Here is an 18,222-nt window from a genome sequence, read left to right as displayed (position 1 = left end):
TAGCTGGGATAATGACGAACGAGCGCGAATCGGACGATATTAGTATCGCGGTCCGGTGATTGAGCGTTCCAGATTTAATCTGATATTGATAGAAAGGTCGTATATCCCTGAATATACGGTAAAGTTAGTCAGTTTTGATCTGAGTCGGCTCGGCTCTGTTGCAGTAGAAGATGAGCGTATGGGTATAAAAATACCAATGTAGTGGTCACGTTTTAGTGATGCCACAGACTAATTTGAAAGTGTACGTTTCATGGTTGTGTTGCGTTCGGATAATCGACCAATGCATTGTCTAGTGGTGCTCATTTATTTACGCTCTGTAGCGCGGATCATTGTTATTTAAGCTGTAGTAGTAGTAGTATTAGTAATAACTTTATTTATTATACACAACACAGTTACATTAAATGTACAGAAATTGACATAGGTACAAAGGCGAACTAATTCCTATAAGGATTTTTTACATTGAATGCAGCTGTTTGTGATCGTAGGACTACTCTATTGAACTCACAAAACATGTTTTTGGTTTTGCGAAGTGCATAAGTAGGCATATTTACATTTAATAATACATATAGTATGTTGTTTATAATTGCTGAATTTGGCATAATATGCATGATACCTGTACTTTAACTATTTTGGCTCAGTGATCCAAAAATAATCTTGGCTTCCGACGAGACCGTGTCACCTGTTATTTTTCTCAGACCGTGGGGACCTTATACATCTCCAAACTTAATGTATTAACCGTGGAGACTATACGTCTCTGTCATATTGTATAATATACTTGACTTGGTACATACTAGTTATGTACAGAATGTAGCATTAGTTTATGAGACTGCTAGTTTAACAGTCCAGACGCGGTTTATTTATTTAGTATAAATTTTATTTTGACACTTGGAGAGACTTTACACCTCCAAATTTTATTAGTATTAGTACTCTGACTTTGGGGACCTTTTACATCTCCAGATTTAATGTGTTTTTAACCATAGAGACTATACATCTCTATTGTATTGTATTAATTATTTATTTTAAGATTATTATAATGTAATGTTTACCCAGGTATTGGCTGTTGTATTTATAAATGTTGTTATGTATTTTTCATGTCACTATATGATGTTACTATATGTAAATGTTGTATTGACTTGTAAAAGAGCCCTTGAGGCCTACTTGCAGAATAAATTTTTGAATTTTGAATTTGAATTTTGAATTTTGATCGTGCGCAACTTTCAGCCAGCTACTGACGCGAAGCTGAAGCAGATCCGCCGCCACAGATGAATCGTCCTGTGATGGGACCAGCGATACCTCGGCCGACCCACCGGACGGCTTCCAGTCGGTCGTCTCAAGAACGCCCTCTCGACAGCCCGATCCTCTCCCATTCTGAGTAGGTGGTCGAACCAGCGAAGCCTGTGGGCTTTCGTTTCAGCGATGATATTGGGGTCGCCTACTAACTCCTCGATCTCGGTATTTTTCAGGATTCTCCAGGTGCCGTCATTTCTCTGAATAGGTCCCAGGATCTTGCGAAAAACTTTCCTATCTGCTACCAGGAGCTATTTATACGGCCTATCCTTATTAATGGCTGTGAGGCCTGGTCCCTAACACTGAAAGAAGAAAGATACCTGTATTATACATAATATAATATATGTGTAAGTTTATATAGGTAAATAGATATCATATTATATCCAATTAAGATTACAAACGTACATCAGTGCTCGTAGATGCGATTTTATGTTTTCTAGTAGGCAAACGAGCAGACGAATAGCCTGTGGTAAGAAATAAGCTACTGAATAAAAATATTTTTTTTTTTTTATTGCCGGCATTTAAGATGGGAGTACGCTCTTTTCTTGAAGGCTCGAGGGTTTAGCTATGCGATGCAGAAACTCAGTAGTATGTTTATATCGGTATCATATTATGTCCAGTTCAGATTACAAATGCACATCAGTACAGGTTGGAACACATTAATGGGCCATGGAAGGAAAGTACCTTCAGCTAGCTCATTTTACATAAAGGAAACATTCTTTTATTTTTTAAAAGGAACAAAATTGTATTAAAATATTTTTTACAAAGCAAAAGTCTCGCCCGGGAATTGAACCGACTAAAACATCCCAAAAATGAGCTAACTTAAGGTTGTAAGGCATATTCCACACATTTTTCCATGTTGTATATTTGAGATCCCTGCTACGTACAATCAGCATTAGATTTATAAATATCAAATAGGTATGATAGGTATAAAAAAGTGACCACAAATGTTATACGTCAGGGGTTCCCAATCTTTTTCAACATGCGGCGCAGTTACAAGTTTAGTATTTTGCAACGGCGCCCTTGTAAATTTAAAATCACGGTCGAAAAAGAGTGACACGACGCTATATTATTTAACGCTGCGAGCGCTCAAATAGGTACCCGCGAATATTTGTGGTTTCGTATAATGATAGAACTCACGGCGCCCCTCTTTACTTTCTACGGCGCACCAGGGCGCCGCGGCGCACACTTTGGGAACCCCTGTTATAGGTACATCTCTACTCCATAGCAGATAATAATGTAATGGAGGAGGATGTAATGATGTCGTATTTCGATATACTTAGGTCCCTTTGCAACTAACTACGAGTAACTTTTTGATGCCGACTGTACCACCGCCGGAATAGATATTGCGTGATTCGTATTAGCCGTTCTACTCCTCACATCCCGGCCTTTGTGACGTACTATTTCATTAGGATCCGATCAAACCCATGCATCCAATATTGGTTGTCCTATTTGCACAAAAAGACGCATTTTATTATTTATTGGTTTCCTTTGGCTGTTTGGCCGTTGTTTGTCGGTTTAGGGCTGAATCAATTGGAGATTTCCGAGTAAAAACGCGTATTTGTTTTGTACTAATAGCAATATTAACTGACCATCAGCGAAAGTTATACGTATTTCAAAATAAAATTCAAGTGTCAATATGGACTTAACAACTAAGTATAAATAAAAAATATATATATCTAGATACATTGTAAAGGAAATTTATTTACATAATAGATAATTATATATAGAGGTACAGTAACTTACATTGTGAATAGTTCTGATGCATTTATATGCGCCAACAGTTCGTAACCAGATTTGCGTAACTAGAACTTCCCTAAAGATGAATGCCATTTTTAATTACAGAGCAAACATAGCGGTGATACGCCTGTATTGTAGTATCTTTATTGCACATTTTTTGCAATAACGTCTACGGATTGATAGTTAATGGTATTCGCGTTTATTTTAATATGTTTTTTAGGGTTCCGTAAAGTCGGTAGCTCATTTCACAATTCACCAGAATTAAAATTATAGACACATTTCAATTGACTTTATGGGTTTACGCGTAACTATAAAATACTACAGGTACCTAAGTAATACATGTACCTAAAGAACGGCAAGGTGAAAGAGCAAAAGTAATGTTTCCCATTAAATCTAAATCAGGCGCGTCTTGAATACGTGACGACTCGACTTCGCTCCATTTAAAACGAACTAAGTCCATAGCCGTGTACGAAACGTACCCTCATTTTGGTATAAAAGTGTTGGCAATTCTAACGCTTTTTAGAGTACCTCTGAGATAAGACATTTCAGGGCGAGATTGCCTGAATATCTTATTTCCAGTTATGTAACGTCACCACGTGGGACTAGGTGTATTATACTAGAGTTCATATGCTTGTGTTGAGGTCCGTGGGGGCCTATTCATAAAGCTACTGCTGTGGGGTAATAATTAAGTGATAACACCTTCTACCGGTACGTTCGGGATATATATATATATATATACCAAACCTGGCCACCCTTATTAATTTATAAGTTGTACGGGAACTTATAAATTAATAAGGGTGGCCATGGAGTGAGCACTCTATCATTACGCGTGGTACGTTCCTTTACTTACCTTTACGTACGTTCTAGGTACCATGTATCGAAATTTCGGTCGGACAACTAGTTCGGCATAAAAATCGTGTTTCAGCCGAAGTTTCCGTTTCGGTCAAAATACTGCCGAACCTTTTGGCCGCGCCGAGCCTTACAAGAAGACTTCGGTCGGACAGTAGGTACCTACAACCTGCGCTTAAGCTTTATCACCTGAAGCGTAATAAAATTACTAAATGTGTTTTTGTACCTACATGTGAAACACAAAACAGCAAACAAAACCACCTTTTAAAGAAACTTCTGTACAAATAAGATATTTCCCCACAAAGTAATAAGTGAAATGACTGGCCATACTTCACCAAGGCGACGCGATAGCGCCGAGTGTGTGACGCCATTTTTTATGTCGATCATAATTTATGGCCCCACAGGATTGAGCGAACTTTCACTCTAAGATATTTGCTTTGTAGGTATTTAAGAGTTCCCTCACTTATTTTTGTTTTCTAAAGTATGTGTTATACTTACATCTATTGGCTTAAATGAAGATAAGAGCTTAACAAACCCTTCGCCAAGAAGGGGCTCCCACATGTGACTGGAAAGATGGTCTACTTTTGATTCTAGTTCTTCCAATCCGGCGCCACTGGAATAATGTAGACCGTCAATCCAGTACTAGATTAAACGTTAAATATTGAAAACGTATTGTTTTTTTAACAGTCTCCATAAATTCACTGGATGATGAAATGACTGGAATTAATGTAAATGATTCGATTCAGTTTAGTACTGGATTCGAGCACTGGACTGGAATGCTACTGGAATAGATTGAACAGGACATTACGCGCCATCTTAAGAGAATTGTCGGTTGCAACGTCACGATTATTGGCTTAAGAGATACATGAACTTATGCGCCGCCATAGAATCGAACAGCCCAATTCGAACGTGTAGGTATACTAATCTCAACAATGATATTTGAATCATGTTATTTTGTTATCGTGCGTCTCGCCCGCGCTAATACGGGGAGGGATATGTACGAGCCAAATGCATGCGCAAATGATATCTAAATTACATAAATATAAAATAGTATTTTATATAATAGAGAGCCTCTCAGTCGAGTACCGTGTTTAGGCAAGAAAGCTTGCTGACTTGCTTAAGTCAGGTACGAGATTGAAAAGCTTGATTATATTACTATTGTATACAATACTTTTTCTACGAGTTATTTAAAACATTACTTTTTTTACTATAAAACTTAAATAATTAATGAAAATTGGTAAGTATCTCATTAGACAAGAATGTAGTACAAAAGACATAAACGCGCGATTATTGCGCCCCGCGCCCGTTTAGTCGTTTGTATAGGAGCGCGGTGGCACATTATTGGTCAAATTTTTTTTATAGTTGACAACAGCGTATCGAAATGAACATTTTAGTTCGGTATGGGGCTCCCATCCCATACATCAAAAGTACGCAATTATAGTGTAGTATACGAAATCTTAATTCAACCATTACAGTGGACGAGTAGAAAAATATCATTATGATATCAAATGTACGTTCGAATTAGCCTCCCGTAACCATAATCCCTCAAATTAACATGAAAAACATTAGAAGCAATACAACGTTCCTGTTTCATTATTAATGATTATAGGAACACTAACAAACGGAATTGTTCGCCGGGCGGACTAATCAAAAACTAATTCCACTCCAAAGTTGATTTAAAAGTGAATTAACTGTACTTTGTCCGGCGGTAGATTGAATCTGAGTGTACTAGTGTAACTGAACTAATTTGTACACTCGAAGGCTATGAAAACGGGTCCGTATATATGAAATATACATGGAAAGTGGTCCATTTTTATTGTTGTTGAGTGTAGTTGGTTCGGAACGGTAATGGATTTTGGAGTGGTCAGTTTTTATTGTTTCAAACGAAATATGCTAATACATGGAAAGTTTTCTAATTAATGTCCAAACTACTGCGAGAGTTAGATCCATCAGCTAAATTAGTTAAACAGTTACGAACTATTTGAATAGATTCAATCATAATGTTCATATTGAGTCAACAGAAAAAAAAATTGTAATTTGTAGTTTTTCACAACTTGACATTCAAAGTTAATATAAAATCGTATTAAACTAACTTCAGAAATCGGTCAATAATATTCGTTATTAAAAGAACCTCACTATTCCAATTTTATAAAGAGATATGATTAGAGTGACTGCAAACAACCTTGACGTCAAATTTTTTTTTTAGATTGCTCACGTTGTGGGCTATCAGAATGTATATTAGCCGATTTCGTAGTTTTTCGTAGTTTTTAGGGTTCCGTAGCCAAATGGCAAAAACGGAATCCTTATAGATTCGTCATGTCCGTCTGTCTGTCCGATTATGTCACAGCCACTTTTTTCCGAATCTATAAGAGCTATACTGTTCAAACTTGGTAAGTAGATGTATTCTATGAACCGCATTAAGATGTTTACACAAAAATAGAAATAAAAAACAATAAATTTTGGGAGTTCCCCATAGAACTGAAACTCAAAAAAAAACTTTTTTCATCAAACCCATACGTGTGGGGTATCTATGGATAGATCTTTAAAAATGATATTGAGGTTTCTAATATCATTTTTAAAGACCTATCCATATTTTTTTTAATCAACTGCGCCGTTTGTAAAGGATTATGTTACAAAAAAAATTTTTTAAAAAAAGTTCAATAGTTTTTTTTAAAATACATTAATGGCTTCGCCCCGGAATTTCTTAACAAAAGTTAAAAGTAAAAAAAATCATAACTCGAAAACTACGAAAAATCGGCTAACATACATGGGGTAAATTCTGATAGCCCACGACGTGAACAATCTAAAAAAAATTTTTAGACGTCAAGGTTTATCTGAGTTGCCTAAGAATTGATATTTGTTTTGATTTGAACACATATTACTTATTCTCAAATTATTTAGAACAATTATTGATTCAAAAATAAAGATTTGTAAGAACTAGAGTAAGGACGTTAATCACGAAGAATTTCATACATTGACCCGCTTGTTGCTTTCCCTATCACACGCGTTAATTATATTGCCGTTCCGCCGATGATGCCGGCGGTAAATGCCACTGGGCGAGTGGGACAGCAACATAGATAGGTATGTGTGTACGATACACTGAAAAAATAAGATCTATCGTCTGACTATCGAGCACACATTAAAGTGATTTTCATTAAGATTAACTGCTTTATACATCATCAACAAATGTTTGAAAAACAGTAAAATATAACACACTAATGTGAAGTGTTAACTGTTTGAACATTTATAAGTACTGGAAAAACGATAAAAATAAACGAAAAGTAAAACAGTAAAAGTTGCTGTCTTTTTCGTAACAGTAAAATTTGCTGTTTCGTTCCATGGGCTCATATGGAACTGTTTAAAGCATTAAACGTTAATGCAATTTCAATTGTTTTAAATGGTTTTTCTTCTCAGTGTAGAGATACGAGCAGGCGGGTCAGTGTACGAAATTATCCTTGCTTCAGTCGATATCCGGCCTTAAAGTAAACTTCTGCAGGAGGTATATTTGTCTGCAGAATCCGTTAGCCCAGCAGGACCATTCTCTCAGTTTGTTATTGTATTAAAGCGAACTCAAATAGAAGCTAATGACAGCGATAGCCACAGACTAAACCATACAAAAGAATCCTTTCATTTTAGATCTGAATGCCGGCGGACCTCACTAATGCCCACAGATAACCTAACGAGTAACTCATTCACCATCAACGTCACATTTCTTTAAATATACTGAATTTCGAACTTTATGTCGTACAAGGTAGGTTCTACTTTCAATTACGGAGATTTTTTAGATATGACGTTGTTAGTGTAATAATGACTGAGCGGCAAACGTTTCTTTTTGCCCAGTTTCCGGCCTTGATTACTGATTTCGCAGCCTTTGTTTTGACACTGAATTTGCGTTGGGGCTCAGTCGCGTGTCAAAGAAATTTATGCTGTCAGCGAAGTGGATTTTGTATTCTCAACTGTTTCATCTTTGGCTTCAAATATTGTATTGCGCAAACAAACTCCGTTAACCAATTTGATGCTTTGTAACCTTAATTAAAATAGTTACGGCCGGATTCGAAGAGTGATTAAAACACGTTTAAGATTTTGTAAAGATTTTTAAAACATCGATAGCTAAACGACATGTCAAAATTGACGTTTATTTTGATTCCGCTGTGATCCCAATAAGGTCTATCTACGATATGTCTAACTCAAAGTGACATTGGTTGCCCGAATCGAGCTGCTTCTGTCAATTATACGATATACAAACGATATCTAAATGAGAACTTATCTAAACCAGAACTTACCGTATTGTATCTCATCGTTCGAATCGGGCCGTTACTCTTGATATATTTGTACAAAACACAAAAAGAGCGACGTTTTAACTATAGACATTGAAGTAATTTTGAAACCATCCGCTGTGCACTTCGATCGTGAATTTGTTTTGGATATGATCTGGCACAGGGTCTAGTGACATTATTGTTTGGAGAAAGATGCGTTGAGAGTTATATTAAATTTACAATTTTTTATTTATTTAGGCTGCAGGAGTGTCTCACTGCTGGACAAATGCCTCCCCTCTTTCTCGCCATTTGGACCTATCCAATGCACATGCCCGCCACTCTTAACAAAATGTATCAAGGTCGTCCCGCCATCTCCGTTTTGGTCTGCCACTAACCCGACATCCATCCTGTGGGACCCAGTCTGTGGCTAGTTTGGTCCAGCGCTCGGAGTGCATTCGGCAGACGTGCTGGCAGGGCCAGTCCCACTTTAGCTTGGCGGCCTTCATGCCCACATCCACAATGCTAACACGGTCGTGTAACACGGTCGGTTTGCACTTATCAGATTCAGTTTGTTCATCATTAAATCAATTAAGTCCGAATGCATTTCTTAAAATGCCACATTTTCACCTCTTTAGGCGCAGAGGAACACAGTAAGATACATTCTAAAGAAAAAACCAGTTAGATTCCAATACCGGTGGCTCAAGCACGTAGGTACGCAAATACGCTGTGTATCACAACGTGTGCACGATATTCGCACGGGAATGCGGACACGGGGAAAGTCTGTAACAATAATCCACCCAGCATTGTTTGCCTAAAAGTGAAACTCTTGAGCCATTTCCCTTACGTCTGCGCGAAATTATGATGATAATGATTGATAAAAAGTATCCGATGTCCTTGTCCACGCCTTAAACTATCTCCACACCAATGTTAAAATCGGTTCAGCGGTTTAGTCGTGAAAAGGTAAAAGACAAATAAACCGAGTTACTTTCGCTTTTATAATATTGTTAGGGATGTGTGTACACTGCAACATTCGCATGAGAATGCGGACGCGCGGAGAGTCCCTAAGAATTAATCCGCCCAGCATTGTTTGCCTAAAAGTGAAACTCTTGAGTGGGTTGAAACGAGCCTTTGCCCTTAACCGTAAGAACTAGTAACTCGAAGCCGGGGTACTAAGTTAATACGCTGGTCTTGATGACGCTTGTCATACAAAAGGGGCGACTTGTTTACGGCAGTGAATGCGCAAACATTAATTTCCTTTTTTATTCATTTATTAGCCTCTTTTCTTCTTATGGTGCCATCTCCTACCGGATGTTGGCTATCATTAGGGCTATTTCTACTCTTGATGCTGGCGAAATAGTGATCTGGTGCGCATCTTGATTAGCCTCTACCCATTACTTTGTCTGCGTAGAATGATGATGATGATAATTAATAGAATTATCGTTTTTCTCCGGGCCTCAAGTGCAACTTTTACCAGTTGTTTTAATGTCTAGTATCATAATTATGTAGTCTTACGCAAAATTGCTAAAACTAATCACACGGCCGTAGTGCGACTAGGAAAATCTTTTAATCTATGAAGAGAGGTACGAGACGAAATATATCGATTACACTTAAGCCGGATTCATATTTGTCTTACGTGTTGTGTTGTGTCGTGACGCATCAGAATGGCAATCGGTTTCATATATTTAAAGTGGTTGCGTTCACATTTATGTGATGCACGCTGAGTCAGACAAATGTGCATGCAACTATATTAAATGTATAAAACCGATTGCCGCTCATAAGGTCTTAGCACATTGTTACAACTCAACAGCCACTCGACTCAAAATTAAATATTGAAATTAAAGCCTTATCTTGTATGTCCTATAGTACAATGTTTAAAATTTAGAACTGTCGGGTGGTCTACGCGTCGTCCACTCGTCGTCCACTAAGGTGAACCAAAAGTGAGTTGAGTTGGTGTGGAATTGGTATAGTGTGCGAAGACCTTTATGCGACATGAAACAACACAACACTACAGACAAATGTGAATCCGGCTTTATATGTGACATTATCTATGAAAAGGGACCTTATTGTCGGTGGCGCTTACGACATTATCAACAATGCTCCCATATTATAAACAACGCCGCGCTACGCAGTGTTCATAGATAATGTCACAATATATCAAGCCAGCTGCACTTTTACAGCTCGTTGTCTATGTGTGTGTGTACTGATCCTCGTATCTTTATTACGTTTCCGTTTGTGTGGGAGCCGGTATAAGCAAACTTGTCTTAAGACTTAAGCATTCACTAAGAAGGGATTACTTTGCGGGATAAGGTTCAGCAGACAGCAATATACATATTATACATATAAACATACACAAGTCCAACATACTCTGCAAAAGTATGTCAGGGGTGAAGATATGGCGTGTTTCATAGATCATTCAGAGAAATTTTAACGTGGGTACACTCTTATGTACAATGTGTACTAAAACTATATAAATAAACACAAAGAATACACATAGAATATGAGTCTCTGTTTGACCGAAAGGTTGACTGGTCGCGAATGCCTTTTGGCATTATGTCCGCTATCGGCTATTTGGCCTAAATATATAAATCTCCATCTTATGGCAGGCGAGTATAATATAATTACCATACCTATAGGTATACCGCGTTTATTATGTAAAGTTTTCAACGAAGATAATAAATTGGTATTTCAATATTAAATCATGAAAAGTTTTCAGAATATTAAATTGGTAATTGGGCACGGCGCTGTTTGGTCTGGAATCACAGTAAATAGATTGATGACAGTAGCTGTTATGAATAATTTACTTAAAATATAACAATAACATTAATAATAATAAAAATTATATGCCAGAAAACATTTTATGCCCAAAATGCCTTGCATCATTTTGGAAAACCACGAAGGAAACTCACTATCACGTAAAAAAAGGATCGATATGGGTCCATCCGTTGGAGAGCTACGATGCCACAGTCAGACAGACAGCCCTCTTTTTATGTTGGTCACATCAACATGTAGGTAAGTACAGTAAAAATCGCCATACTAGCGGTTGAAGCGCCGATTGTACAGCCACGGACTTTAATTGTTGAGCCATTTAGAAAGAAAGAAAGAAAGAACACACATTACATATTTCATACCGCTAGTACTGACAACCAATTTAGCTTGAACCCTGAATGGATCAAAAATTAAATTCTGCCCGTACATACGAGCAACATGCATTTACGAGTAATATTGGAGTGAGAACGCCGCAATGAAGCGAGAAGTCTGCTACGAGCTACGGCGTAGCAGATGTACTCGTAGCTTTGCTTGTCAGATACAGTAGTTATAAGTATTTACCTAATATCGAACGTACACTGACATCTGAATGATGTCATTTAGTTATCGTGCGTTTTGTCCGCGCATGTATTGGCGGTCAATTACGAGCGTACCGCAGTTTTGTGGGGAAATAATTTACAGGTCAATTCTAGTTTTAGTTATTAGATATGATACTGATCTAATATATAAAACTATAATTGGCCTGTTAGTATAAGAATAGTATTGTTTTTAATATTTTAATATATATAAAAAAAAAACACGATGGTAATTTTTTTTGAAGTGAAAGTTTTAGCGGCGCTGTGCACTTTTTGTGATGGGGAAAAAATGTTAAACTCGCGTCAAGGGTCACGTGACCGTCAGATTGAAAATTCGTAAGACGGACACATGACATCATGGTGAAGTGCAAATTGAATGTCATCAAAACTTGGTTACTTTTGAAAAATCGTATCTCATTCAAGTGTGAAATTTTATTTTCTTCATAATCAAAGTGCTGTCATAACGGTTAAAGAGGTTTAATCTTTGTTAATTGTGTTGTATTGTATCTTTGTGTTGTTGGGTGTCCATGATTGTAGATACTCAAATTTTTCCTTACCAAAAAGTTAAATAACAGAAAAGAAGCGTGATTGGATTACTTAATATGATGGTGAACGATTCATTAACATTTACTGATTGTGTAGGCTGTAGTCCTGCTCACGTCTCATGAATACTCTGTATATGTTATATACACACTACAATTCGCATTCAAATTTATTTACATAGGTATAATTATCTTCTTTTATATAACTGCTACTCCATTTCTCCAAAATATCAAAAATGCACAACGTTAATATTCAAGTTTTCACTTCTGCCGGCACTCCCGGAGTGCAACCCGATTTTTTTTTTCAATCAGTCATACGATTAACTTATTTTCTTTTTTTTTTCAAATATACTATCTACTGTGCCAGCTGGAAGTTTTACATTAACCGTAACTCTTGAACCGATTATTTCCTGCCTTTACTGGTTTCACCATTCCGACCCGTACCAGTTCTCGTCTGAGGTACAGGCCAATTCGAACGTGCATCTGATATAAAACCGATATTGGAATCATATCAGTCAGCCGTCACTCGCGCGGGCGTCATGCTCGCATTACTATTTGTGCGGAGTCTGAGCGAAATGAACGCGCGAACGACTAGTGAAGTATAAGTCCAATATCTTTCCAATATCGGTTTGAGGTCAGCACGTCCGAATTGGCCTGCTTGTAGTTCCAGAGTTCTGCAGTGACTTAATGTCATGAATCTAGTATTTAGTATGAATTGGGCATGAGTGGTGAGGGGAACTGACAGAAAGGGATAGTCTTACGTATCTTTCAGTAGGAGTAGCAAACAAAGCGTTATTATTGTTTGTACTTGTCACAGTTTCATTTTTGTATTCTCCACCGTTAATTTTAATATGGTTTATGGTGGGCAACAAATAACCCGACCAAATTACGTGGGTTGTTTTTGGTATGTTGTCAGGAATGTTAAAACGTGTTTTTAATTTCTCGCTCGCGGTATAGTTGTACGAGTATATGTATGTTAGTCTGTAAGGTATTTGTAATATGGGCCTTGTTGCCTGAATCAAATTTTAAATAAAATAGCACATCTATACGATCCTGCCATCTATGGTAAATGTAATTGTTACCTTCTGCGATAGCCATCAAACTGGGTTGCGGCGAGTGGACCTACCTGAAAATAAAACAACGTTGTTAAAGCATAGTTGAGTCATTAATCTTGTTAACACTTTGAGTGCCACCGAGGCGCCTGACAAGTTTCACGACTATGAACCGGTAAAATTTCTTGCAAATAACGTTATTTCATTTTAAATAACCTGTTATATTAGAGGAGAATATTACACAGATAGACTAAAACTAAGACAATTTAGTTCATGGTGAGATAGAAATCAAAATAACATTGGTATTGATACTTAATTAATTACGTATTGAACTGGATGTACGTATTGTACGTATAGATGTGGATGGCTTTGCGGTACCAAGCACAGTCGCCATCAGATATATCAGAGCAGCTGAGGTGTTCAAAAATATCTGAACACGCACTCTAATGCCTTGACAATAGAGTCGTGTTTAGATATTTGTGAGCACCTAGGCCGCTCTGATATATCTGATGGCGTCTGTACAAGAATCGATTTGCGTGAGATTCCTCCTAATATTCAGTATTTTTGCCAAGTCGCCAGCTGACCTAGAAACACGCTAACGCCATCTATCATCTGTCAAACGAGATTGAGCTAGGACAGGACCCCGCGTCTAATCTGGGCCGACAGATGAAAGATAGCTCTGTGCTTAGTAGAAGCGAACCAGTTATACCGCTGAAGCCTGTGATACGGCGGTATAAATAAAACTTTTCTTCAATACTTTTAATTGCTTTAATTTTAAAATTTAAGGGAATATTATACAAATTATAAACTGAGTATCATTTATGCATATTAGCGTGAGTGCTTAAAAACACAAATCAAAACATTTATTAATAAGTTTTTGGCAAAAATTTCATTTTTGGTGCAAGTTTTTATCGCTGTCTATACTTTTCTTTCCACAAGCAACTTATACTCATCCAAACAATTCTAACAACCCTAAACAAGATTCGTTTGCGTTGCTATATCACAAAGATCCTATGGCCACCTCCTGTCTCCATCATCAGATCAGCTCCATGGCATTATAATACTGCATTATCGTCCAATTAACATATATATGCCAAATTTCAGCAAAAGTTGCGTGGAAATATTCTACAGCAGGGGTCACCAATTAGTTTCGCTCGGGGTCTGTTTTAAGTAATGAAATGACCATCGCGGTCCGCACAACATTTGATAGAAAAAATATTTATTAAACAAATGTAATTAAAGAAATAACAAAGGTATTTTTAGGGTTCCGTAGCCAAATGGCAAAAAACGGAACCCTTATAGATTCGTCATGTCCGTCTGTCTGTCCGATTATGTTTTTACATATCAATAAGAAAAATGACATTTTTTGTTGCGGACTATCTGTCTGAAGTTTGGAGTAAAATTGGTGCAAGCTATTGACATTAAATCCTGGAGATGTTCGTCAGTAAGTCGTGATCGAAATTTATTCTTAATGAAGTTCATCTTCGAAAATGCTGCTTCACAAATATATGTTGACCCAAACAAAGTAAGAAGTTTCAAAGCTAATTTTTGTAGTTCTGGATATTGAATGCCACACACAAATTTTATCCAGAAGTCTTCACTGGAAACTTCCGCATGTTTGTGTTTTAAAACTGTGTGTTTCTTGGAAATCTATCATTTCTATTTGCAGAGTAGCTTTATCACTCCCGAAAACAATTGCAGCTTCGTTGCTCCATTCACCATCAGGATGCAGAGAGTAAATGCTGCTAAGGATTTCTACAACATTCTCAATTTTTTTAAAGTCTGCGAACCTGTTTTTAAATTCCGATTTAAGATCCGTAATGAACGTTTTGTATTGGCCGACGTCAATCTCGTTGTCACTGCTGATTATTTTATTTAAATTGGGGAAGTGTAAGCATTCATTACCAAGATCATTCATAAAGAGATCGAGTTTTCGCGAAAAACTTTTTACATCTGACGTGAGCTCCCATACAAGCTTTCCCTTGCCTTGAAGTTTAAGGTTCAGGTCATTGATATGTTTAAAAATATCCGTCATGAAAGCAATGGCAGCTACATTTTCTTTTTCGTTTAGGAAACTTAAGTAGACGTTTGCTGAAATCTGATCACTGTTGAAAATAAATGTCTTCAAGTGTTCTAAAATGCTGAAGAATCTTTCTAAAACGCAGCCTTTGCTTAACCATCTCACATTATTATGCAACAGTAGATCGGATACATTTTTATTTCAAATTACGTACTCTGTAGTGCAAAAGTTGCTGTGTTCTCGCGGTCCGCACAAAATGGGTCGGCGGTCCGGATGCGGACCGCGGTCCGCCATTTGGCGACCCCTGTTCTACAGGTTGTTTTTAACCGACTTCAAAAAAAGGAGGAGGTTCTCAATTCGTTTGTTTCTTGTAATACATGTAAAGGTTTTGTATAAAATAAACGCCCCTGAAAGTTAATAAAAGTAAGTGTACGCGATTTAGTCCAGTTTCGTCAAAATAATAATACCTACCTACTTATGGACCCAAACTTAGACCAATACAATTTCGACCAATAAAATCATTTCACATCTCTTCCATTCCAAAATACATTTAATTATCATGATGGACTTCACTTAACACTAATAAACATAACCGAATTATCTCTCTTCTATATTTGGCCGCGCAAATTTAATTAAAACAAGATTAATGGAGCGGATATCAATTACTACATCTTAATTAGGTCAAGACATGCGTATTACGGCTTAATCATATCAGGCAAGCAATGCAGCAGATCAAGTTACCGGGGAGTAATCAGGGTAATGCATATTGTAATGTAAATGAGTATTGTAGTGTGTTCAGTATTAATACACTGAAATAATTCAAATAACTAATAAAAAACCCTTACGTCATATCTCAATAATATCCATTTTATGGCAAAAATGCCTTATACATTTTTAGAAAAAAAGAGATAGGCTTTTCATAGCAAGGAAACTGGCTTTCACGTAAAAAAACGCATCCAAATCAGTTCATATGTTAGAGAACTACATTGCTACAGACGACAGACAGACAGATAGACAGTGGCATCAAAACATATAACACTCCTCTTTTGCGTCATGGGTTTTTTTTTTTTTTTAATAGCCTACATTGTGTCCCACTGCTGGGTAAAGGCCTCCCCTGTTTTCCGCCACTCGTCACGGCTTTGTGCATGCTCCCGCCAGTCCCCACGAAATGTGTCCAGGTCGTCTCGCCATCTCGTTTTTGGCCTTCCTATGCCTCGGGTGATCTGTGGTGCCCATTCGGTCGCTATTTTGGCCCATCTGTCCGGGTGCATCCTACAGATATGCCCCGCCCAATCCCATTTGAGCTTGGCGGCCTTCACACCCACATCTGCGATACCTGTTTTGGAGCGCAGCTCTGTGTTCCTTATCCGATCGATTCTACGGACTTAAAAATAACAAAACTCAAGTAGGTACGCAATAGAGAAATAAATTTTGTTTATATCCTGAAACCAATTTTGATGTTATAAATCGACCTGTTGGCCGGTGTACACATACATGCCAATTCGAACGTACACTGACATCAGTACCTCTAGTGTAAATTTAATCGACATCATAACGTGACGAACGTGTTTGCGTTAAGTCTCATTTTGTATAGGATTTTGAGTTTCCAAAACGTCCCGCTTGGCGCGCTCTTTCTAAATCACATACAAAATGAGACTAAACGCAAACGCGTACGTCACGTTTCGAAATCGAATTTATTTACACTAGGGGTACTGAATGATATTTGAATCACGTTATTTAGTTATCGTGGATTTCGCTTGTAGGTACAGTCAGCATCAAAAGTAGCGGATGAAACAACGCGCCAAAAGTATCTGATATTCCGGATAACTTTTCCAAATAAAGATAAATTTCAAAAATTCGCGTTCAAAAGTATATCTTTTACAGTCTTAGTTGTTCTGTATTAAATACATCACTTTTTGTTTAGCTGTTACAGAATGGTAGATACTTATGAAGCGTTATTTGATCCGCTACTTTTGATGCTGACTGTACAGTCACTGGACTTTAATTGTTGAGCCTTCAAGCGTTTACACAAATTAAAGTCCGTGACTGAACATTTATATTGGCGCGGGCGTTTAAGTTTCGTTTAACGTTTATTTCAGTGTATGCTTAATATAATACAAACATGAGATGGCTGTTTGTCAAAAAATTTGGAGTTCAAAGTTACAAACGGTCGTACTTGTTAAAAAAGTTGTTTTTATTAGAGGGACCTCTATTTTTGATCGTAAATTACTTGACGTAGTTTGTGCCGTATCGAAAATTGGCGAAGTCTCAAATGAATAACAAATGTTATAAGACTACGAGTGGTTCCATCAAGGTTCATGTGGTTACAAATCATATGTAAATTAATTTAAATTCTCATTTTGTGTACTCGCACAAAAACGTAACCAAGATGTACAGGCAAAACTAGCCCTTCCAACGAGTATATAAGACACAACAACAATTTCAGAACAAAAGCTCGTTTTCGTTCACAACACGTCAACACACATAACCACACAAAGTATACCACAGAACTTCGACAGTAAACGCTTTACTATCCATTCGCCTGACATCTTTACGCTGCACTATACAGGCATGGTTACTGCACTGTGCGACAACACGGCATATCCACCAATCGTAAATCCGGACTCGTAAAAACACCCAATCGCGGGTTTACGCGAGCGCCGCATTGGGACCGAATACATAAATTTAAAATTGAATAAAAAGATTCGGGTTTACGTGAAGGGTTATGTTGTATTAGGGCTTATTATAGTCGTTTTGGTGGAGATAGCGGTGATGCACATATACCCTCTAAAAACTGTCAACGTTTGTACAAGGTATTTGGAGATTCATCGGTCATGTTTTATATAAATAAATAAATATTTGGGGACAATCTGACACAAACCGACCTAGCCCCAAACTAAGCAAAGCTTGTACTATGGGTACTAGGCGAGGATATGCATATGTATATCGATAAATACAAACTTATATACATAGAAAACACCCATGATTTAGGAACAAATATCTGTGTCCATCACACAAATTAATGCCCTTACCAGGACTTAAAGCCGGGACCATCGGCTTCATAGACAGGGCCACTGCCCACTAGCCCAGACCGGTATCATCATCATATTCATGCTTTTAGTAAAATGAGAGAGA

At 37.4% G+C, this 18,222-nt stretch overlaps 2 protein-coding genes across 2 annotated transcripts in view; both read right to left on the bottom strand.

Annotated features, from left to right (window-relative positions):
• The window catches only part of LOC133526592 (atypical protein kinase C-like), a 181,643-nt gene that overhangs the window by 87,037 nt on the left and 76,384 nt on the right, over positions 1-18,222 (bottom strand). The window lies entirely within an intron of this gene.
• The window catches only part of LOC133526591 (atypical protein kinase C-like), a 222,374-nt gene continuing 215,862 nt past the window's right edge, over positions 11,711-18,222 (bottom strand). The window contains exon 4 of the mRNA XM_061863280.1: positions 11,711-13,141. Within this exon, the coding sequence (XP_061719264.1) occupies positions 13,113-13,141 (29 nt within the window). The 3' untranslated portion in view covers positions 11,711-13,112. The remainder of the gene's footprint in view (positions 13,142-18,222) is intronic.

This window comes from Cydia pomonella, chromosome 16 (genome assembly GCF_033807575.1).
Source record: "Cydia pomonella isolate Wapato2018A chromosome 16, ilCydPomo1, whole genome shotgun sequence".
Lineage (NCBI taxonomy): Eukaryota > Metazoa > Arthropoda > Insecta > Lepidoptera > Tortricidae > Cydia > Cydia pomonella.
The sequence above is the reverse complement of the archived record's forward strand: the minus strand, read 5'-3'. Positions and strand labels throughout refer to the sequence as shown.